This window comes from Anomaloglossus baeobatrachus, chromosome 6 (genome assembly GCF_048569485.1).
Source record: "Anomaloglossus baeobatrachus isolate aAnoBae1 chromosome 6, aAnoBae1.hap1, whole genome shotgun sequence".
Taxonomy (NCBI): Eukaryota; Metazoa; Chordata; class Amphibia; order Anura; family Aromobatidae; genus Anomaloglossus; species Anomaloglossus baeobatrachus.
The window spans coordinates 13176647-13201468 of NC_134358.1; the positions used below are offsets into that span (position 1 = coordinate 13176647).

General features: G+C 58.7%; 1 protein-coding gene across 8 annotated transcripts in view; it reads right to left on the reverse strand.

Annotated features, from left to right (window-relative positions):
• Window positions 1-24822, reverse strand: part of PLEC (plectin) — a 335144-nt gene that overhangs the window by 242475 nt on the left and 67847 nt on the right. Inside the window, exon 1 of one of the 8 annotated variants that reach the window (XM_075352759.1) lies at window positions 22536-22703. The exons of 6 other annotated variants lie outside the window; for them this stretch is intronic. In XM_075352759.1, the coding sequence (XP_075208874.1) occupies window positions 22536-22581 (46 nt within the window). In that variant the 5' untranslated portion in view covers window positions 22582-22703. Of the gene's footprint in view, window positions 1-22535; window positions 22704-24822 lie in introns of those variants that run through there. One more of the 8 variants, XM_075352761.1, reaches the window with a different exon arrangement.

Below are 24822 nucleotides of genomic sequence, written 5' to 3' on the forward strand. Positions count from 1 at the left end.
GAGGATATCCCTGTACCACTCAATTCCTACACACCAAGGAGAATACATTTAGGGTAACTGGTGACAGCCCAGTTAGGACCATGATGCCACAAGCAGATGTGCCCGGCTGCTCGAGCACCATGTGTCAATGTCCTGTGTCGGGCGCACACTGACAGCTGTAACTTCTACTGTCGCCCTCGGCCTATGATGTGTAAATATCTATAGACTGGAGCAGGATGTGGCTGTCAGGATCCTGCCGATTTACATGGTACAAAAAGGAGCACCTAGAAATCTAGGAGACCTGACCCCCGACCTTCTGTGTACAAGGCTGTGCGGATCCTTCTGCTTCTGGATCCCGGACTGTTGGGATGATGGGACATAACATCCAGCACTGCAGGAGCAGTGACGCAGATCGAGGATCGACAAGTCCGTAGATCAGCAAAAGTGGATATGTTCAGGATTATTCGCTTAAGGCCGACACTTCATCATATGATCCCATCTGGAGGCGTCTGATTGGCTTCAAAATTTATTCTACAGCTGCACAATGACCCCATCATCCAGTCTGTCTGGATCAAGAAGAGACAGAAGGATCTGCACAGCCTGATACACAGAGGATCTGGGGTTAGTCCTCCAAGATGTTTGGAACAAGTTCCTCCCGAGTTCTTCCATAACCAGTGTACAAGTGATGAGAAGAAGTGATGGAGACGACATCAACAGATATTGAGCACGAAGGAGACGGGCGGTCACTGAACACTGAGGACAGAGGAGACAGGCGGTCACCGAACACTGAGGACGGAGGAGACAGGCGGTCACCGAACACTGAAGACGGAGGAGACAGGCGGTCACCGAATACTGAGGACGGAGGAGACAGGCAGTCACCGAATACTGAAGATGGAGGAGACAGGCAGTCACTGAATACTGAGGATGGAGGAGACGGGCAGTCACTGAATACTGAGGATGGAGGAGACGGGTGGTCACTGAATACTGAAGACGGAGGAGACAGGCAGTCACTGAATACTGAGGATGGAGGAGACGGGTGGTCACTGAATACTGAGGATGGACGAGACAGGCAGTCACCGAATACTGAAGATGGAGGAGACAGGTGGTCACTTAATACTGAGGACAGAGGAGACGGGTGGTCACCGAATACTGAGGACAGAGGAGACGGGGTGGTCACCGAATACTGAGGATGGAGGAGACGGGTGGTCACTGAATACTGAGGACGGAGGAGATGGGTGGTCACCGAATACTGAGGATGGAGGAGACGGGTGGTCACCGAATACAGAGGGGATTTACATTTCTCTTTCCTTCGGTCACTTTATCTTTTATTAAACATTACAATCTATTAATCCTTCCATTACTAGAAGCTGCTTCTTACACGGATCATTCTTCTCACACCTGCCTACGCACAGCGCTGTATATCTGCATGCGATGGACGCTCAGATACAGGCCGCTGTGGCCGGAGGGGGTCAGGCTTGTAAGCTTGTCTCCCGATCACAGCTCAGATACAGATGCAGGGCGCTCCCCTCGGTAAACATATCCCACCGCCTCGGGGGGACGCGAAATCCAGAGTCAGGTGAATTCCCACACTTGTGCACATAGCTCCGGTGTCATCTATGATGTTTTTCAGGTTTAGGCGGTTTCAGAGTCACGGTCAGCAGTCGCCATATATACAGGTCAGGGGTTTGCCACATTTCTATCATGCAGATATCAAAAGCAAAAAGAATCCAAATGTTGCACTGTCCAACCCCAACCCCCGCCCCTGCGGTCCTAAATCATGTAACCATTAATGAGCAGGTGAAGCTGCCAAGGATAAATATCTGGAGGAAATGATGGCACATCGGTCAGCGACCCCCATAACATCAGGCAGGACGGGGGCAGCGCAAGGCAGCAGGAGTCCTCAGATACAGGGGGACACAAAACGTCACGGCTGGAAATGCCCAATAATGCAAAACAATAAAAAGATTAACTAAAAACGTGAAGTCAGATCCATTAAGATGAGCAACCAAAACGTCAGAGGGGGTTTTCATATTTCACTGCAATTATAACAAGCAGATCAGTGGGGTCCGGCTCTAGAAAGCCCCACAGAGGACAGTAATGGATCCAATATAAATCATGTCTTAGGAAAAACCCGATAAAGGTTTAGCAACTCTTTAGGGCTCTCCAGGGCCAGTATAGCACCCTGCTGCCGCCCCCGCGATAGCACCCTGCCGCCGCCCCCACGATAGCACCCTGCCGCCGCCCCCACGATAGCACCCTGCCGCCGCCCCCGCGATAGCACCCTGCTGCCGCCCCCGCGATAGCACCCTGCCGCCGCCCCCACGATAGCACCCTGCCGCCGCCCCCGCGATAGCACCCTGCCGCCGCCCCTGCGATAGCACCCTGCCGCCGCCCCCGCGATAGCACCCTGCCGCCGCCCCGGCGATAGCACCCGCAATAGCACCCTGCCGCTCCTGTGGGGAATGTGCACCATGTTCCTGGTAATAGTAGATCATTCACTTCTTATCTCAAATGATATATACTGTATATTAGGATGAACCGAGCCTTGGACAGAAAGAATACAGTTTTGGAAGAGTCAAAGTGCATAAAGAAATCGGTGCAAAAATTCATGATACCGATGCAGATATGGGGCAGATTTTGCCATAGATTTGCATCTACATTGCAGCGGGGGGGGCTCAGTCCGCCAGGGGGCGAGGAGGTGGAGAACCGGCCCGACAGGGGGCGAGGAGGTGGAGGACCGGCCCGCCAGGGGGCGAGGAGGCGGAGGACCGGCCCGAAAGGGGGCGAGGAGGCGGAGGACCGGCCCGACAGGGGGCGAGGAGGCGGAGGACCGGCCCGACAGGGGGCGAGGAGGCGGAGGACCGGCCCGACAGGGGGCGAGGAGGCGGAGGACCGGCCCGACAGGGGGCGAGGAGACGGAGGACCGGCCCGACAGGGGGCGAGGAGGCGGAGGACCGGCCCGACAGGGGGCGAGGAGACGGAGGACCGGCCCGACAGGGGGCGAGGAGACGGAGGACCGGCCCGACAGGGGGCGAGGAGACGGAGGACCGGCCCGACAGGGGGCGAGGAGACGGAGGACCGGCCCGACAGGGGGCGAGGAGACGGAGGACCGGCCCGACAGGGGGCGACGAGGCGGAGGACCGGCCCGACAGGGGGCGAGGAGGCGGAGGACCGGCCCGACAGGGGGCGAGGAGACGGAGGACCGGCCCGACAGGGGGCGAGGAGACGGAGGACCGGCCCGACAGGAGGCGAGGAGACGGAGGACCGGCCCGACAGGGGGCGAGGAGACGGAGGACCGGCCCGACAGGGGGCGAGGAGGCGGAGGACCGGCCCGACAGGGGGCGAGGAGGCGGAGGACCGGCCCGACAGGGGGCGAGGAGGCGGAGGACCGGCCCGACGGGGGGCGAGGAGGCGGAGGAACGGCCCGACAGGGGGCGAGGAGGCGGGGGACCGGCCCGACAGGGGGCGAGGAGACGGAGGACCGGCCCGACAGGGGGCGAGGAGACGGAGGACCGGCCCGACAGGGGGCGAGGAGACGGAGGGACCGGCCCGACAGGGGGCGAGGAGACGGAGGACCGGCCCGACAGGGGGCGAAGAGACGGAGGACCGGCCCGACAGGGGGCGAGGAGACGGAGGACCGGCCCGACAGGGGGCGAGGAGGCGGAGGACCGGCCCGACAGGGGACAAGGAGGCGGAGGACCGGCCCGACAGGGGGCGAGGAGGCGGAGGACCGGCCCGACAGGGGGCGAGGAGGCGGAGGACCGGCCCGACAGGGGGCGAGGAGACGGAGGACCGGCCCGACAGGGGGCGAGGAGACGGAGGACCGGCCCGACAGGGGGCGAGGAGACGGAGGACCGGCCCGACAGGGGGCGAGGAGACGGAGGACCGGCCCGACAGGGGGCGAGGAGACGGAGGACCGGCCCGACAGGGGGAGAGGAGGCAGAGGACCGGCCCGACAGGGGGGGAGGAGACGGAGGACCGGCCCGACAGGGGGCGAGGAGACGGAGGACCGGCCCGACAGGGGGCGAGGAGACGGAGGACCGGCCCGACAGGGGGCGAGGAGACGGAGGACCGGCCCGACAGGGGGCGAGGAGGCGGAGGACCGGCCCGACAGGGGGCGAGGAGGCGGAGGACCGGCCCGACAGGGGGCGAGGAGGCGGAGGACCGGCCCGACAGGGGGCGAGGAGGCGGAGGACCGGCCCGACAGGGGGCGAGGAGGCGGAGGACCGGCCCGACAGGGGGCGAGGAGGCGTAGGACCGGCCCGACAGGGGGCGAGGAGACGGAGGACCGGCCCGACAGGGGGCGAGGAGACGGAGGACCGGCCCGACAGGGGGCGAGGAGGCGGAGGACCGGCCCGACAGGGGGCGAGGAGACGGAGGACCGGCCCGACGGGGGGCGAGGAGGCGGAGGACCGGCCCGACGGGGGGCGAGGAGGCGGAGGACCGGCCCGACGGGGGGCGAGGAGGCGGAGGACCGGCCCGACGGGGGGCGAGGAGGCGGAGGACCGGCCCGACGGGGGGCGAGGAGGCGGAGGACCGGCCCGACGGGGGGCGAGGAGGCGGAGGACCGGCCCGACGGGGGGCGAGGAGGCGGAGGACCGGCCCGACGGGGGGCGAGGAGGCGGAGGACCGGCCCGACGGGGGGCGAGGAGGCGGAGGACCGGCCCGACGGGGGGCGAGGAGGCGGAGGACCGGCCCGACGGGGGGCGAGGAGGCGGAGGACCGGCCCGACAGGGCGCAAAGTCAGTCTGATATGGTGGGGGAAATCAGTCCATTAAGAGCCAGTACAATGTAGCGTTACGTTCACAATCTGATAACGGATCTGTTCTCCATTGATTCCAGTTCATGCAAATATCAATTTTTTCAAAACCGACAAAAAGTAATGTTTGCAGAATCCAACAAGGCACAAGATCCAGGAGGCCACATGGCGGGAGCGGGGGCCCGGGGTGCTGACGCTTCGTCTCCATACACTGCACAGGAGGTGACCCCCACTACCCACAGTGACACACACGTGGCATGCATGGTCTGGCAGGGTACACGGGTGACACACAGGGACGTGACACAATTATACTCCTCAGTTTTGTACATGGAATCCAGGAGGTGAGGAGGAGAAAACCTCCATAGCAAAATATTTACAGCGTCTCCATGGTGATGAGGCCTAAAACAGGAAGAAGCCTCACACGGCGGCGATCAGTGCACCACACCGCGGAGGGTGATATATAACAGGAGGGGACACGGACTGACAACAGCCGAGACTACAGCCCGGTGTATACAGCACGGTGTATACAGGAGACATTACAGCCCGGTGTATACAGGAGACATTACAGCCCGGTGTATACAGCACATTACAGCCCGGTGTATACAGCACATTACAGCCCGGTGTATACAGCACATTACAGCCCGGAGTATACAGCACATTACAGCCCGGTGTATACAGCACATTACAGCCCGGTGTATACAGCACATTACAGCCCGGTGTATACAGCACATTACAGCCCGGTGTATACAGCACATTACAGCCCGGAGTATACAGCACATTACAGCCCGGTGTATACAGCACATTACAGCCGGTGTATACAGCACATTACAGCCCGGTGTATACAGCACATTACAGCCCGGTGTATACAGCACATTACAGCCCGGTGTATACAGCACATTACAGCCCGGTGTATACAGCACATTACAGCCCGGTGTATACAGCACATTACAGCCCGGTGTATACAGCACATTACAGCCCGGTGTATACAGCACATTACAGCCCGGAGTATACAGCACATTACAGCCCGGTGTATACAGCACATTACAGCCCGGTGTATACAGCACATTACAGCCCGGTGTATACAGCACATTACAGCCCGGTGTATACAGGAGACATTACAGCCCGGTGTATACAGGAGACATTACAGCCCAGTGTATACAGCACATTACAGCCCGGTGTATACAGCACATTACAGCCCGGTGTATACAGCACATTACAGCCCGGTGTATACAGCACATTACAGCCCGGTGTATACAGCACATTACAGCCCGGTGTATACAGCACATTACAGCCCGGTGTATACAGCACATTACAGCCCGGTGTATACAGCACATTACAGCCCGGTGTATATACCACATTACAGCCCGGTGTATATACCACATTACAGCCCGGTGTATACAGCACATTACAGCCCGGTGTATACAGCACATTACAGCCCGGTGTATACAGCACATTACAGCCCGGTGTATATACCACATTACAGCCCGGTGTATATACCACATTACGGCCCGGTGTATACAGCACATTACAGCCCGGTGTATACAGCACATTACAGCCCGGTGTATACAGCACATTACAGCCCGGTGTATATACCACATTACAGCCCGGTGTATATACCACATTACAGCCCGGTGTATATACCACATTACAGCCCGGTGTATACAGCACATTACAGCCCGGTGTATACAGCACATTACAGCCCGGTGTATACAGCACATTACAGCCCGGAGTATACAGCACATTACAGCCCGGTGTATACAGCACATTACAGCCCGGTGTATACAGCACATTACAGCCCGGTGTATATACCACATTACAGCCCGGTGTATATACCACATTACAGCCCGGTGTATATACCACATTACAGCCCGGTGTATACAGCACATTACAGCCCGGTGTATATACCACATTACAGCCCGGTGTATATACCACATTACAGTCCTTAAAGCATTTGATGGATTTTATAAATCTTCGGATTCTCTTATTTGCTTACGAGGAGGCGCCCGGATAACAGTAAATCCGTGTTGAGTCATCACCAGATCGGTCATCATTAACCTCATAAAGAATAGTGCTCCCCGCTGTATCACTGATCCCCACATACCGGACGCCCCCCCCCCTCATAAAGAATAGTGCTCCCCGCTGTATCATGGATCCCCACATACCGGACGCCCCCCCCCCCCCTCATAAAGAATAGTGCTCCCCGCTGTATCACTGATCCCCACATACCTGACGCCCCCCCCCTCATTGATTGGGAAAAAAGTGTAAAAGGTGATTATAAGGAGTCCATGCTGACGCTGTGCAGGGCCACGCGTTTCACTCAGGTCTCTGGCCTTTGCACAGATCATGATGTGTTTTGTCTTTTTCTTAATAAATGTGATGTTTTATTATGGATTGCTAGCTCTCTGCACTCACTGGACTCTGCAGACATCAACGTGCTGGGGCGCGGATACATCCCTCCTCTGCCTGAATATTAACACTCAGCTCCCCATAGGAATAAAGCACGTACTCCAATCACTACAAGAGCCATACTCCGGACACAGTAAATATGTGCCCCCCGGGTCCAGGATCACAGTCTCCGTTACTGGAGGGGGCTGGGCTCCGGGATCACAGTCTCCGTTACTGGAGGGGGCTGGGCTCCGGGATCACAGTCTCCGTTACTGGAGGGGGCTGGGCTCCGGGATCACAGTCTCCGTTACTGGAGGGGGCTGGGCTCCGGGATCACAGTCTCCTTTACTGGAGGGGGCTGGGCTCCGGGATCACAGTCTCCGTTACTGGAGGGGGCTGGGCTCCGGGATCACAGTCTCCTTTACTGGAGGGGGCTGGGCTCCGGGCTCACAGTCTCCGTTACTGGAGGGGGCTGGGCTCCGGGCTCACAGTCTCCGTTACTGGAGGGGGCTGGGCTCCGGGCTCACAGTCTCCGTTACTGGAGGGGGCTGGGCTCCGGGCTCACAGTCTCCGTTACTGGAGGGGGCTGGGCTCCGGGCTCACAGTCTCCGTTACTGGAGGGGGCTGGGCTCCGGGCTCACAGTCTCCGTTACTGGAGGGGGCTGGGCTCCGGGCTCACAGTCTCCGTTACTGGAGGGGGCTGGGCTCCGGGCTCACAGTCTCCGTTACTGGAGGGGGCTGGGCTCCGGGCTCACAGTCTCCGTTACTGGAGGGGGCTGGGCTCCGGGCTCACAGTCTCCGTTACTGGAGGGGGCTGGGCTCCGGGCTCACAGTCTCCGTTACTGGAGGGGGCTGGGCTCCGGGCTCACAGTCTCCGTTACTGGAGGGGGCTGGGCTCCGGGCTCACAGTCTCCGTTACTGGAGGGGGCTGGGCTCCGGGCTCACAGTCTCCGTTACTGGAGGCGGCTGGGCTCCGGGCTCACAGTCTCCGTTACTGGAGGCGGCTGGGCTCCGGGCTCACAGTCTCAGTTACTGGAGGCGGCTGGGCTCCGGGCTCACAGTCTCCGTTACTGGAGGGGGCTGGGCTCCGGGATCACAGTCTCCGTTACTGGAGGGGGCTGGGCTCCGGGATCACAGTCTCCGTTATTGGAGGGGGCTGGGGTCCGGGATCACAGTCTCCGTTATTGGAGGGGGCTGGGGTCCGGGCTCACAGTCTCCGTTATTGGAGGGGGCTGGGGGCTGGGCTCTGTGCAGCATCCTGTTCTCCCCCTCCATGTCCATATGGACCTTGTGCACGGAGCACGGTCATGGAGATCAGAGAAGGGTCTTCCCCAAACTGGAAGTTACAATTCCACAATGTCTTGTGCTGATGAATGATGGGGGGGTTGTCCATGTTTTCCTGCGGTCAGTCGTGGTGTGAGTGCGCACAGAGTGCGGTGAGGCCGAGCAGTGACCACAGGCAGGCGATATGCACACTCCCGGCCACATTCTGTCCACATGTGTGCGGCCTCGGTCACTTCACTTATAGATTTTTATAGCTGCCCTCTAAGAAGGACACGAGGGGGGGCATATGGCCCCCACACCTGCCCTGTCACTCTGGGGGTCCTGCCAGGAGCGGGGTGCCCTTTACAATAATGGCAGGATGGCACACTGCCAACTCCCAGAAATAATGGCATCCCGCAATCTATTCTATCCCCTTTCTTCCACATCATCCTACAAGCAATGTCAGTGATGTGCCCCACGTGTCTGCAGGAGGTGGCGGGATGTATAACACATGGAGGCCGTGTTCACACAGTCAGTTTTTTTTCACGTTTTTTCATCTCCTAGTGAATAATATACAAGTCACAGGCTGCTCACTTCTTCCATGCAGATTTGCAGCAGATTTTATTCTGCACGGTTATTTCTTGACACATTTTTGCTGTAGATTTTACCCACATTAATAAGTGGAGCAAAGTCTGCACCAAAACCGCAGGTAACAAGCACAAGAAACGTGCCAGAAAGTGCAGATCCTGAATGGGTCACAGCCGCACCGCACGTTTCGTTACTCCGCCACATCCGATTGCTCAATTCTTGGCACAATCTGCATCTTATGAGCCAGTCCATAGACTCCTCCGATAAAAGCAGCGATGATCGGAATAAAGATGTCACAAAGAAAGAAGAATACTCAACCAGAGTCATCGAGGAGCACAAGAGTGAAAAAAAAAAATCACAAAAATCCAGCCATTATGTCAGTAAGGGGTTAATACTTAGTAACAAGAGACTAATGGAAGGAAGACCAGGCCTGGTGTGATGGCGCCCCCTGGAGGGGCTGGCAGGTATCACAGCTGCTCACTACATAATCACACGCCTGGAATACACCGGTCACAGCCGTGAAGACGAGAACAATCAGACTAGATGGGAAATCCTGTGACGGATGGAGACAACGGAGATCCAAAGATGACCCCTCTGTAATACTGTGAGCACAGGGCACCGCGGACACGGGGAACATTACGGACACCCCGGTGTGGGAGGCTCCGGGGGAACCACCATCACTTACATCTTCTCCCAGATCAGGACATGGACTAAAGTTCTAGGGGACACGAAGCCTCTATTCTCTGCACCATTCGAAGTAACGATCCCCAGCCCAGCGAGTGAAGGCCAAACTGCTGGACACACAAGTACCTGAGGTTCTATTCCCACCAGCACCGGGATCTGTTCTCTCAGGGCTGTGGGCCACCAAGAGCCTAGGGCCACGTAACTGACGGCCACACGAGTCCAGAGCCACATAACTGATGGTGGACACCACAAGTCCAGGGCCACGTAACTGGCAGATGCCAAAATCTCAGGACCACATAATTGGCGGGTGTCATAAGGCCAAAGGAACATAACTGGTGGATGCCACGAGCCCAGGGCCGTATAACTGATAGCAGCCACCACAAGCCCAGGGCCGTATAACTGATAGCAGCCACCACAAGCCCAGGGCCACATACCTGACGGCGGACACCACAAGCCCAGGGCCACGTAACTGATAGCAGCCACCACAAGCCTAGGGCAAAATAACTGGCGGATGCCACAAATCCAGGGCGACGCAACTGACAGCCGCCACCACAAACCCAGGGTCACGTAAGTGGCAGATGCCAGGAGCACTAGGGCGCATAACTGGCAGATGCCACAAGCCCAGGGCCACATAACTGACGGCAACCACTATAAGCCCAGGGCCACATAACTGACGGCAACCACTATAAGCCCAGGGCCACATAACTGGCAGATGCCACAAGCCCAGGGCCACATAACTGGCAGATGCCACAAGCCCACAGCCACATAACTGGCCGATGCCACGAGCCCAGGGCCACATAACTGGTAGATGTTACAAGCCCAGGGTCACGTAACTGATGGCGGATGCCACGAGCCCAGAGCTACATAACTGGCAGATGCCACGAGCCCAGGGCCACATCACTTGCAGATGCCACGCACCCAGGGCCACATAACTAGCAGATGCCACGAGCCCAGGGCCACATCACTGGCAGATGCCACGAGCCCAGGGCCACATCACTGGCAGATGCCATGGCTACTGGTACTGGTAACTGGCAGATGCCACGAGCCCAGGGCCACGTAACTGGCAGATACCATGAGCCCAGGGCCATGTAACTGGCAGATGCCACAAGCCCAGGGGCCACGTAACTGGCAGATGCCACAAGCCCGGGGCCACATCACTGGCAGCCGGCACAAGGCCACGTGACTGGTGGTCAATAGAATCCCAGGGTCACATAACTGGTCTAGAATGCCACGGTCAGTAACACGGGATGGACCCACACACGAGGGTACAGAGACCCAGCCATAAGCTGTGACCAGGGTATAGGCTGCATACATTATCTGGTGCTCAGGTAACATTACAGATGGCTCCAATCAGGTCAAAAAAGGATTCCACCATAAAAAGGGCCTAAATAAAGCCTCCAGGCCGGGGATTGCAGAAACTCCTGGGAACAGTGTCTCCTTTCATACGGTAATAACTGAGTGTAAATCAGCCACCGCCTGTCAGTGGGGCCCCTAACACCATCCAATGATTACACGGCTGCCATTCACAAAGCCCTGCAATAAAAAGGAAGCCGCCTAGTAAATGCTGCTGTGCCAGGCCTTGGCATTCCACATGACTCCCACATCCGGCTACGCTGTGACTGGGGATGCCCCGTGTAACCCCGGGGACCGGCGCCCGGGCTCTGTTATTCGGGAGAACCATTGTTTTTCCTGTTGAGAAGCCTCTGACATTTCAAAGTTGGAACAAAAAATAAAAGTAAAACTAGCTCCAGAGTATAAGATCCGACCGGGGGCCCCATCATCAGCGCACGTCTCCAGCACCCCGCCAAATCCCAGCATAGCCCCTATATAAAGTCTCCGGTACAGATGAGCAGAGTCACAGAGCCTCCAGAGCGCCTCTCACAGGGTGACACGTAGGAATGACATCCGTGATCATAGGACCATAGCCACCGACACAGCGAGGAGGCCTGACCTGCGTGACACAGAGGGTGGAAGATGAGCCAAACCTGCAAGCCCAAGGCTCAACAATGGGACAACACGGCCCCTGTGGAGACAACTGCAAAAAACGCACTGTTATGGGACAAACTGGGCTGGAACTCATCTGCTCTGTTGTCAGAAAATCTAGCCCAAAACTGGTCCTGGCCAAGGCTTGTCACAATGTATCAGTGTGAACCAGAGCTCGACATTAAAATTCTAGGCCTGACCAGCTAGAAAATGATACATTGTGGCCCTCGTCACTGGGCCTTAGAATTATTAGACATTTATATGGATAACTAGTAATGAGTGGGCACTACCATGCTCGGGTGCTCAGTACTCGTAACTAGTGATGAGTGGGCACTACCATGCTCGGGTGCTCAGTACTGGTAACTAGTGATGAGCGGGCACTACCATGCTCGGGTGCTCAGTACTGGTAACTAGTGATGAGCGGGCACTACCATGCTCGGGTGCTCAGTACTGGTAACTAGTGATGAGCAAGCACTACCATGCTCGGGTGCTCAGTACTGGTAACTAGTGATGAGCAAGCACTACCATGCTCGGGTGCTCAGTACTGGTAACTAGTGATGAGCGGGCACTACCATGCTCGGGTGCTCAGTACTGGTAACTAGTGATGAGCAAGCACTACCATGCTCGGGTGCTCGGTACACGTAACTAGTAGTGATGAGCGAGTACTAAAATGCTCGGGAGCTCGAGGCTCGGGCCGAGCCTCCCAAGATACTCGTGTACTCGGCCCGAGCACCGAGCCCAATGTTATCCTATGGGAGACCCGAGTATTTTTGTGAAATGACCAGCGGCAGCATGTAGAAACCATAAAACTGTAAATTAATAAAAAAAACGTACGTGTGTGTGTAAGCGTGCATATATATATACACGCGGAGTGGAGTGCGGGAGGGGCCGTAGCCGAGCGGGGAAGTGTCGGGCTAAAGGCACGGTCATTCTGTGATGGCCGGCCAATCACTGCAATTCCACAACAGGGGTGTGGCATTGCATTGGTCTGCCAGCCAATCCCTGCATAAGGGCTGGCTCTAAAAAGAGCGCCAACATGAAGACCACGAGTACAGCACGAGTATCGCGAGATTACTCGGTCACCGCCGAGTAGCCCGAGTACAGTGATACTCGTGCGAGTACCGAGTAGTAACAAGCATACTCGCTCATCACTAGTAACTAGTGATGAGCAAGCACTACCATGCTCGGGTGCTCGGTACACGTAACTAGTGATGAGCGGGCACTACCATGCTCGGGTGCTCGGTACACGTAACTAGTGATGAGCGGGCACTACCATGCTCGGGTGCTCGGTACACGTAACTAGTGATGAGCGGGCACTACCATGCTCGGGTGCTCAGTACTGGTAACCAGTGATGAGCGGGCACTACCATGCTCGGGTGCTCAGTACTGGTAACTAGTGATGAGCGGGCACTACCATGCTCGGGTGCTCAGTACTGGTAACTAGTGATGAGCGGGCACTACCATGCTCGGGTGCTCAGTACTGGTAACTAGTGATGAGCGGGCACTACCATGCTCGGGTGCTCAGTACTCGTAACTAGTGATAAGCGAGCACTACCATGCTCGGGTGCTCGGTACTAGTCACTAGTGATGAGCGGGGACCCGAGCATGGCAGTGCTCACTCATCACTAGTTATGAGAGCCTGAGCATGGTACTGTGCGCTCATCACGAATATTACATCAATGCTCCTTCATAGGTTACATATCAGATTGTATAACATAAAATAAACAAAACAGGATCAGTCCTGGTCGCTAAGATTCCAATATATCCACACAGGAGAGGTTTCTTGAGGAGAGGTGCGCCACTTCTGTTACCCCCTTCCCGTCGTCCCCCCATCCATCTCTTGTCTCTGGGCCCTTCATATTACCACCCCCCTTGTTTTCCACCTCTTGGCTTCTGCTCCTCCCTTTACCCCCCACCCCCACTCGGGCGCTTCTTGCCTCCGGCCCCTACCATCAGACCCCTTCCCGCTCACTTCTTGCCTCCAGCCCCTCCCATTACCCTCCTTCCCGACCACCTCTTGCCTCAGGCCCCCCCTCTCATTACTCCCCTTCCCGTCCACCTCTTGCCTCCGGGTCCCTCCCATTACTCTCCTTCCAGGCCACCTTTTGCTTCTAAGCCCCTCCCATTGCACACCCCATTCCCGTCAATCTTTTGCCTACGGCCCCTCCCATTACTCTCTTTCCTGTCCACCTCTTGCCTCCAAACCCCTCCCATTTCAGTCAACCTCTTGCCCCCGACCCCTCCAATTACACCCTTTCCTGTCAACCTCTTGCCTCTGGCCCCTCCCCATTACCTCCTTTCCCGTTCACATCTTTCCTCCGGGCCCTCCCTTTACCCCTCCCCATTATCCTCCTTCTCGTCCACCTCTTGCCTCAGGGCCCTCCCCATTATCCTCCTTCCCGTCCACCTCTTGCCTCAGGGCCCTCCCCATTATCCTCCTTCCCGTCCACCTCTTGCCTCAGGGCCCTCCCCATTATCCTCCTTCCCGTCCACCTCTTGCCTCAGGGCCCTCCCCATTATCCTCCTTCCCGACCACCTCTTGCCTCAGGGCCCTCCCCATTATCCTCCTTCCCGACCAACTCTTGCCTCAGGGACCTCCCCATTATCCTCCTTCCCGTCCACCTCTTACCTCCAGCCCCCTCCCATTATCCTCCTTCCCGTCCACCTCTTGCCTCAGGGCCCTCCCCATTATCCTCCTTCCCATCCACCTCTTGCCTCCAGGCCCTCCCCATTATCCTCCTTCCCGTCCACCTCTTGCCTCAGGGCCCTCCCCATTATCCTCCTTCCCGTCCACCTCTTGCCTCAGGGCCCTCCCCATTATCCTCCTTCCCATCCACCTCTTGCCTCAGGGCCCTCCCCATTATCCTCCTTCCCGACCAACTCTTGCCTCAGGGACCTCCCCATTATCCTCCTTCCCGTCCACCTCTTACCTCCAGCCCCCTCCCATTATCCTCCTTCCCGTCCACCTCTTGCCTCAGGGCCCTCCCCATTATCCTCCTTCCCATCCACCTCTTGCCTCCAGGCCCTCCCCATTATCCTCCTTCCCGTCCACCTCTTGCCTCAGGGCCCTCCCCATTATCCTCCTTCCCGTCCACCTCTTGCCTCAGGGGCCTCCCCATTATCCTCCTTTCCGTCCACCTCTTGCCTCAGGGGCCTCCCCATTATCCTCCTTTCCGTCCACCTCTTGCCTCAGGGGCCTCCCCATTATCCTCCTTCCCATCCACCTCTTGCCTCAGGGCCCTCCCCATTATCCTCCTTCCCGTCCACCTCTTGCCTCAGGGCCCTCCCCATTATCCTCCTTCCCGACCACCTCTTGCCTCAGGGGCCTCCCCATTATCCTCCTTCCCGTCCACCTCTTGCCTCAGGGCCCTCCCCATTATCCTCCTTCCCGTCCACCTCTTGCCTCAGGGCCCTCCCCATTATCCTCCTTTCCATCCACCTCTTGCCTCCAGGCCCTCCCCATTATCCTCCTTCCCGTCCACCTCTTGCCTCAGGGGCCGTCCCATTATCCTCCTTCCCGACCACCTATTTCCTCAGGGCCCTCCCCATTATCCTCCTTCCTGATCACCTCTTGCCTCAGGGCCCACCCCATTATCCTCCTTCCCGTCCACCTCTTGCCTCAGGGGCCTCCCCCATTATCCTCCTTCCAGTCCACCTCTTGCCTCAGGGCCCTCCCCATTATCCTCCTTCCCGTCCACTTATTGCCTCAGGGCCCTCCCCATTATCCTCCTTCCCATCCACCTATTGCCTCCAGGCCCTTCCCATTATCCTCCTTCCCGTCCACCTCTTGCCTCCAGCCCCCTCCCATTATCCTCCTTCCCGTCCACCTCTTGCCTCCAGCCCCCTCCCATTATCCTCCTTCCCGTCCACCTCTTGCCTCAGGGGCCGTCCCATTATCCTCCTTCCCGTCCACCTCTTGCCTCAGGGGCCGTCCTATTATCCTGCTTCCCATCCACCTCTTGCCTCCAGGCCCTCCCCATTATCCTCCTTTCCATCCACCTCTTGCCTCAGGGCCTTCCCCATTATCCTCCTTCCCGTCCACCTCTTGCCTCAGGGGCCATCCCATTATCCTCCTTCCCGTCCACCTCTTGCCTCCGGCCCCCTCCCATTATCCTCCTTCCCGTCCACCTCTTGCCTCCGGCCCCTCCCGTTACCCCACAAGCTCAGTGGTTATTATGGAGCTGGGCACAGTCCGGTCTCTGCTTGGCCAGGCTGCGGCCCCCTGACCGAGCAGCGAGATGTTGCCAGGACACCGCTCACAAAGTCCTCAGCCACAATAACACAATGTACAGTGCAGCACAGCATCCAGCAGGGGGCACATACACAATCCTATACAAAGGCCTCATTGAGCGGTATATCGTTAACCATTTCTATTCCAGACCCATATGGCTTTACAGAGCAAACATACAGCAGCATAGGCACAAGTGTCTGCAATAGTGAAGCCCAGCTATCTGCAGGCTGAGGTCACTGCTGTGGTGAGACGAGGCCATCACTCATCTTCAGGAGTCGCACCAGGGCAGCAGGACCTGACATTAGCCATAAGTGACGGATCAATACAGTTGCCCTCCACCGGCTGCATCACCAGCGGCCACACCGAAACACGCTGCCCACCAGGAACTACAGTACACGTGCCCCTACAAAATAAAATGTGGAAAACTCTTTATTCTAGTCGTCCTCTACGGAGATCTGACAGAGGCCCAAAGCCTGAGGCTGCACTACTGAGACAACACTAGGCTAATTCCTGTCAGGTGCAATGTGATGGAGACAAGACCCACATCGATGGCCACTGTCCGGCCAGGCAGGCTGCAGACACGGAGGAGATGGTGATCTGGACCTATGCTGTGTCTTCATGACATCAGGAATCAGGAGTAGTCATGTTGTCATAGCGCAATCAAGTGATGCAGCAAGACTGGCGCTGATCGGGCTGCCGGACCGGCAGTGGGTCGCTCAGTGGTTACAAGCTGTCAGGGTGCCAGTGATTGTCCAGGCAGGGCATACTGCAGAGCTGAAATCACACATCAGTCACTGGGTGAGAGGGTCTGACACATGGAACAAATCCAGGACTATTCGGGATCTCTACAGCAATAAGGGCCCCTTGGATGGTTGTGTTCAGACTTTCAAGGCCCCAGGGTAACCTGTGCCCCATGCATTTGCTCCAGGCCTTACCTTTATTGGCAGAGAGCATGCCCCAAACTGGAGACTGTCACCTTCAGAGTGCACTGACACACGACCTCCACTCCCACAATGCAGCAGGAGGAGCCAGGTGCTAAGACGCCTGGACTTTGTGAGTCCGTCTACCTGGGCTGGACCGCACCTGCCGGTGTCCTCGGGCTCCGTACATACAATGAAGAGCCCGGGCAGAGAGAAAACTGCAGATCAGAAGGAGCATGCAAGAACTGAACACAACCAAAAATGGTGGAACTGCGGCCCCCAGGTAGGAGTCTCCAGGAGGAGAGGGCACAGAGGGACTGAGGAGGTGTCTCCAGGAGGAGAGGGCACAGAGGGACTGAGGAGGCGTCTCCAGGAGGAGAGGGCACAGAGGGACTGAGGAGGCATCTCCAGGAGGAGAGGGCACAGAGGGATTGAGGAGGCATCTCCAGGAGGAGAGGGCACAGAGGGATTGAGGAGGCTTCTCCAGGAGGAGAGGGCACAGAGGGACTGAGGAGGCTTCTCCAGGAGGAGAGGGCACAGAGGGACTGAGGAGGCTTCTCCAGGAGGAGAGGGCACAGAAGGACTGAGGAGGCTTCTCCAGGAGGAGAGGGCACAGAGGGACTGAGGAGGCATCTCCTGGAGGAGAGGGCACAGAGGGATTGAGGAGGCTTCTCCAGGAGGAGAGGGCACAGAGGGACTGAGGAGGCGTCTCCAGGAGGAGAGGGCACAGAGGGACTGAGGAGGCGTCTCCAGGAGGAGAGGGCACAGAGGGACTGAGGAGGCGTCTCCAGGAGGAGAGGGCACAGAGGGACTGAGGAGGCGTCTCCAGGAGGAGAGGGCACAGAGGGACTGAGAAGGTGTCTCCAGGAGGAGAGGGCACAGAGGGACTGAGAAGGTGTCTCCAGGAGGAGAGGGCACAGAGGGACTGAGGAGGAGTCTCCAGGAGGAGAGGGCACAGAGGGACTGAGGAGGCTTCTCCAGGAGGAGAGGGCACAGAGGGACTGAGGAGGCTTCTCCAGGAGGAGAGGGCACAGAGGGACTGAGGAGGCTTCTCCAGGAGGAGAGGGCACAGAGGGACTGAGGAGGCTTCTCCAGGAGGAGAGGGCACAGAGGGACTGAGGAGGCTTCTCCAGGAGGAGAGGGCACAGAGGGACTGAGGAGGCTTCTCCAGGAGGAGAGGGCACAGAGGGACTGAGGAGGCTTCTCCAGGTGGAGAGGGCACAGAGGGACTGAGGAGGCTTCTCCAGGTGGAGAGGGCACAGAGGGACTGAGGAGGCTTCTCCAGGAGGAGAGGGCACAGAGGGACTGAGGAGGCGTCTCCAGGAGGAGAGGGCACAGAGGGACTGAGGAGGCGTCTCCAGGAGGAGAGGGCACAGAGGGACTGAGGAGGCGTCTCCAGGAGGAGAGGACAGAGGGACTGAGGAGGCTTCTCCAGGAGGAGAGGGCACCGAGGGACTGAGGAGGTGTCTCCAGGAGGAGAGGGCACAGAGGGACTGAGGAGGCTTCTCCAGGAGGAGAGGGCACAGAGGGACTGAGGAGGCTTCTCCAGGAGGAGAGGGCACAGAGGGACTGAGGAGAGGCTTCTCCAGGAGGAGAGGGCACAGAGGGACTGAGGAGGCTTCTCCAGGAGGAGAGGGCACAGAGGGACTGAGGAGAGGCTTCTCCAGGAGGAGAGGGCACAGAGGGACTGAGGAGGCATCTCCAGGAGGAGAGGGCACAGAGGGACTGAGGAGGCTTCTCCAGGAGGAGAGGGCACAGAGGGACTGAGGAGGCTTCTCCAGGAGGAGAGGGCACAGAGGGACTGAGGAGGCTTCTCCAGGAGGAGAGGGCACAGAGGGACTGAGGAGAGGCTTCTCCAGGAGGAGAGGGCACAGAGGGACTGAGGAGGCATCTCCAGGAGGAGAGGGCACAGAGGGACTGAGGAGGCATCTCCAGGAGGAGAGGGCACAGAGGGACTGAATAGGCTTCTCCAGGAGGAGAGGACACAGAGGGATTGAGGAGGCTTCTCCAGGAGGAGAGGGCACAGAGGGACTGAGGAGGCTTCTCCAGGAGGAGAGGGCACAGAGGGACTGAGGAGGCTTCTCCAGGAGGAGAGGGCACAGAGGGACTGAGGAGGCTTCTCCAGGAGGAGAGGACACAGAGGGATTGAGGAGGCTTCTCCAGGAGGAGAGGACAGAGGGATTGAGGAGGCTTCTCCAGGAGGAGAGGACAGAGGGATTGAGGAGGCTTCTCCAGGAGGAGAGGGCACAGAGGGACTGAGGAGGCTTCTCCAGGAGGAGAGGGCACAAAGGGATTGAGGAGGCTTCTCCAGGAGAAGAGGGCACAAAGGGATTGAGGAGGCTTCTCCAGGAGAAGAGGGCACAGAGGGATTGAGGAGGCTTCTCCAGGAGGAGAGGGCACAGAGGGACTGAGGAGGAGTCTCCAGGAGGAGAGGGCACAGAGGGACTGAGGAGGCTTCTCCAGGAGGAGAGGGCACAGAGGAACTGAGGAGGCTTTTCCAGGAGGAGAGGGCACAGAGGGATTGAGGAGGCTTCTCCAGGAGGAGAGGGAACACAGGGATTGAGGACGTTTCTCCTGGAGTAGAGGGTGAGGTGAGGATATTTCTCTGGGGTAGCGCACCAGTGGTGGTCTATGATACAGAGGCTTCATAAGATGCTGAATAACTTGATACAATAAGATATGGCAATTTCAACAAAGCATAATAGATATTTGCACAATTAATGTCCCAGCTCCCGGAGATAAGGAGCTGCAGAGTTCTTCACCAGCCTTAGACAGTAGCCGCAGGTCACAACCTTGTATGTCTCCTAGAGTCATTATACCGGATCACTGCTGTGTCCTTCAGAACCACATCCTGATCCGCTGACTGCCATGTAGAACCTCAAAGTCAGAATGCTGCTGCCCGGAGACAGGGTCCTCAGTGAAGAGTGTCACCTCCTCCCACCATAATCTGGTTCCATGGTCCTGCATTACTTCCTGCCAGCAGATTTAAAGGGATTTTCCACTACTAGTACAACATTGGCTGATTCCACTTGTTTCCCCCAGTTAAAATAAAAGACCCTGTACTCGCCTCCCGTTCTGGCGTCATTGGAGCACTGTCAGTAACCGCAGTTCGGGGCTCCTGTGACGTCACACGAGCCCAGCGTCTAATCACCGCCGGCTTCTGTCTCCCCGCCTTTAGACCAAATGAGCAATGAACAGGAAGTGATTGACAGCCGCAGTGTCACTTCCTGCTGATTATCTCATTTGGTCCGAAGGCGGGGAGAAAGAAGCAGGCAGTAATCTAACACGGAACGTCGCATGAGCCCGAAACCACGGTTACTGACGGCGCTAAACTGGCGCCACAATGGGCGGAGAGTACAGGGTCTTTTATTTTAACTAGAGGAAATGAGTGGAATCAGAAGAGGTTGTCCTAGTAGTGGACAATCCCTTTAATAGATTAATAGATTAAAGTCCATCAGTGATAACGCGACCAAGCCTGTGCGGGAAGCCGAGGGGTGTCATGTACAAAGCCAAAAATACACCCCCCCCCCCCGCTGATGCCAAAACAGTACAATGGAGAGCTCCACAAACACCAGAATATATATGCAGCAGTCAGGACTCTAAGGCGGTGTTCACACCTTGTGCTTTTAATGCATATTAACAGCTGCCATCTCCAGTAGCAGCAAGCGCTCTGAGATTCCAGGAATCTGCTAATATTCCTGCAGCAGGTCAGGTCTTTCCGTGGATTTGCAGTGCCTTTTAACTATGGAAAGCAATGAAAGTGCAAAAACGAGGCAAAAGTGTTTTTTGCTGCTTTAATGATGAATGAAACAAACTATTAAAAACTTGCTGTAGACAAAGGACATAATAATCTGCACCAAAAAAGCAGCAAATTAAAACCTAGGAAAACCTGCTTTTTGTAAGATAAATAAATACCAGAAACCACCATTAGCAAACAAAAGATGAAATAGCAAATGCGGCAGCAGGACGCAGCAGCCCCCCATGATAAAAGGCAGGGGGCAACACAGGTGCAGGATGTTGATGAGACCCCCGCTCACAGCCTGGAGGGGTGGCTGCTGGTATTATCGATACACAGATGAGCCTTACAGGGCGCCGGTCACACAGGTACGTGTAGTGCGCAGTGTCCGCTTACAGCCTACTGATGATGCCCAGACTACTACGGTAAATCAGACGACTGCCCAGCACTATTTTACTGCCCCCCACAGGACAGACCCCCCCCTCCATGGGCCCAGCTGCATCCTGCACTAAATGACAGAAGATCAGAATTAATGATGGAGGTGTTGGACCAGATCAATTTTATTGCTGCTGCATTCGCCATTTCATCTTTTGTTGGCGAGTGGCTGTTTTTTGGGGAGTTTTTTTTTTTTGCCGTTTTGATCATGCAGGGTTGTATAGACATGACCGACCGCACGGGGCGTCCGACGGGCACCGCCGACCACACTGGGGATCCGACGGGCACCGCCGACCACACTGGGGATCCGATGGGCACCGCCGACCACACTGGGCATCCGACGGGCACCGCCGACCACACTGGGCATCCGACGGGCATCGCCGACCACACTGGGGATCCGACGGGCATCGCCGACCACACTGGGGATCCGACGGGCACCGCCGACCTCACTGGGGATCCGACGGGCACCGCCGACCACACTGGGGATCCGACGGGCACCGCCGACCACACTGGGGATCCGACGGGCACCGCCGACCACACTGGGGATCCGACGGGCACCGCCGACCACACTGGGGATCCGACGGGCACCGCCGACCACACTGGAGAGCAGACGGGCACCGCCGACCACACTGGAGAGCAGACGGGCACCGCCGACCATACTGGAGAGCAGACGGGCACCGCCGACCATACTGGAGAGCAGACGGGCACCGCCGACCACACAGGAGTTCATGGACATCACTAACCACACGGGATCCTACAGATATCTCTGTCCATCTAGTGTCCTGTACATTTGCCTCTTCCCCACTTATCCCCATAATGATGTTGAGTATGTGCAACAATCCCCCATGTCGTACCTTGTCAGTCGGACCACACGGAGGGTTCCCCTTTAAGCAGGTCTCTGGGGGGGCAGATCTGCCATGAGTCTGGGAGCTCCGCATTGTGACTGCAGCACAGACAGCTGATTCAGCAGTGGCAGCACACAAGCCTCTATGTACACAGCTTATCCGCTGCCACAGGTGGAGGGGTCCCAGCACTAAACAGTGAGCAGAACAGGGGGCTGCTCGTATGATCAGTAATTGGGAGAAGCACCGCATGAGGGGGGTCTCTACAGTCCGTCTTATAGGGGAGCCTGTAACTGGAAGTCATTTTTTTATTTAATCTCTGGGGCAGTGGTCCGGGGTTGGATTTTGCTCAGTGAATGGGGTGTTGTATTGGGGGCCTGCCTAAGTATGAGAATCCCATCAGGCTCCAGGGAAGCGCTTGTTGGGGCTCAGCTAGATACAGGGGTACTGTGCTGTGTTACCAGTTCTAAAGGTCCTGTGTTTCAGTGTCAGTACTGGGGGGCTTAGTAGTGTTTGGGGGGGGAGGGAGGATGCATCCTGTGTAGTGCTGAGCTCTGCTCCCCCAGCCTCGGGGTCCTGTGTCTCAACTTGGACAGTATTGGAGAACATCGATTAGTACTTGGGGGGCTGTGCTGCTGGAAAGTATTCATGCCCTGTGTATTAATCAGCTCAGTCACTATTGGGGGCTCTGCTCCCCAGTTGCAGCAGTGATTGGTACCGCGCCCCTTACCTTTCAGGGAGCTGATCTCCTGCTGGATGGAGCGGGAGGAGTCCATGCTGCTGCTGCCCCGGAGCTCGGCCGGTCCGCACTGATGCTGCTGCAGCCCCGGAGCTCGGCCGGTCCACACTGATGCTGCTGCTGCTGCCCCGGAGCTCGGCCGGTCCGCACTGATGCTGCCCCGGCCCCGCCCCCCTCACCCGCTGCGGGCGCAGGAGCCAATCAGGGAGGCAGCGCTCAGCCACTCACTGCAGCATCCCGGGACGGTGACCCGGAGCGGGTGTGACGGGATTATACTGCAGGACCACAGTGATAATGGGGTGTGATGACGTCATAGTACACCAGTAATAAATAATAAGCTGGAGCATCCCGAGCTACAGCATCAGCCAGGAGCAGCGGCCGCATCACACAGGAGCAGATGTACGGAGCCACCAAAGAACGGTCCCGTCCCCCCCTCTGTGCTTTACCCTCTGCGCGCCCCCCTCCACTTACCAACTCCGGGCCCCGTCCCTCTACCTCCTCCGGGCCCCCCGCTCCCCTCAGGGCCCCGTCCCTACGCCGCGCTCCCCTCAGGGCCCCGTCCCTCCGCCGCGCTCCCCTCAGGGCCCCGTCCCTCCGCCGCGCTCCCCTCAGGGCCCCGTCCCCCTCAGGGCCCCGTCCCTACGCCGCGCTCCCCTCAGGGCCCCGTCCCTACGCCGCGCTCCCCTCAGGGCCCCGTCCCTACGCCGCGCTCCCCTCAGGGCCCCGTCCCTACGCCGCGCTCCCCTCAGGGCCCCGTCCCTACGCCGCGCTCCCCTCAGGGCCCCGTCCCTACGCCGCGCTCCCCTCAGGGCCCCGTCCCTACGCCGCGCTCCCCTCAGGGCCCCGTCCCTACGCCGCGCTCCCCTCAGGGCCCCGTCCCTACGCCGCGCTCCCCTCAGGGCCCCGTCCCTACGCCGCGCTCCCCTCAGGGCCCCGTCCCTACGCCGCGCTCCCCTCAGGGCCCCGTCCCTACGCCGCGCTCCCCTCAGGGCCCCGTCCCTACGCCGCGCTCCCCTCAGGGCCCCGTCCCTACGCCGCGCTCCCCTCAGGGCCCCGTCCCTACGCCGCGCTCCCCTCAGGGCCCCGTCCCTACGCCGCGCTCCCCTCAGGGCCCCGTCCCTACGCCGCGCTCCCCTCAGGGCCCCGTCCCTACGCCGCGCTCCCCTCAGGGCCCCGTCCCTACGCCGCGCTCCCCTCAGGGCCCCGTCCCTACGCCGCGCTCCCCTCAGGGCCCCGTCCCTACGCCGCGCTCCCCTCAGGGCCCCGTCCCTACGCCGCGCTCCCCTCCGGGCCCCGTCACTACGCCGCGCTCCCCTCCGGGCCCCGTCACTACGCCGCGCTCCCCTCCGGGCCCCGTCCCTACGCCGCGCTCCCCTCCGGGCCCCGTCCCTACGCCGCGCTCCCCTCAGGGCCCCGTCCCTACGCCGCGCTCCCCTCAGGGCCCCCGTCCCTACGCCGCGCTCCCCTCAGGGCCCCGTCCCTACGCCGCGCTCCCCTCAGGGCCCCGTCCCTACGCCGCGCTCCCCTCAGGGCCCCGTCCCTACGCCGCGCTCCCCTCAGGGCCCCGTCCCTACGCCGCGCTCCCCCTCAGGGCCCCGTCCCTACGCCGCGCTCCCCTCAGGGCCCCGTCCCTACGCCGCGCTCCCCTCAGGGCCCCGTCCCTACGCCGCGCTCCCCTCAGGGCCCCGTCCCTACGCCGCGCTCCCCTCAGGGCCCCGTCCCTCCGCCGCGCTCCCCTCAGGGCCCCGTCCCTCCGCCGCGCTCCCCCCCGGGTCCCTGCGTCTTCCTCACCTCACGACTTTGTGGACAGTTTCTGTCAGGATGTTCCTGATTTCTCCTGTGGTAAAGCGAAAGCCAATCACAGTGCAGTTCTCTCTATCACAGCTGTATACAGCGCTCTGATTGGTTGCTGTGGGTTACCGAGCAGAACGCAGTGTGTGTGGAGATCACTGTCCCCTGAGGTATCTGAGGGAGGAGATGTGCACAGTGCGGTCTGCACAGAACACTGCACCGCCCTCCATACCGGCTACACCGAGAGAGGGGCCGCGGTACACCGAGAGAGAGAGGGGCCGCGGTACACCAAGAGAGGGGCCGCGGTACACAGAGAGGAGCAAGGACGCGGTACACAGAGAGGAGCGAGGCCGCGGTACACAGAGAGGAGCGAGGCCGCGGTACACAGAGAGGAGCGAGGACGCGGTACACAGAGAGGAGCGAGGACGCGGTACACAGAGAGGAGCGAGGACGCGGTACACAGAGAGGAGCGAGGACGCGGTACACA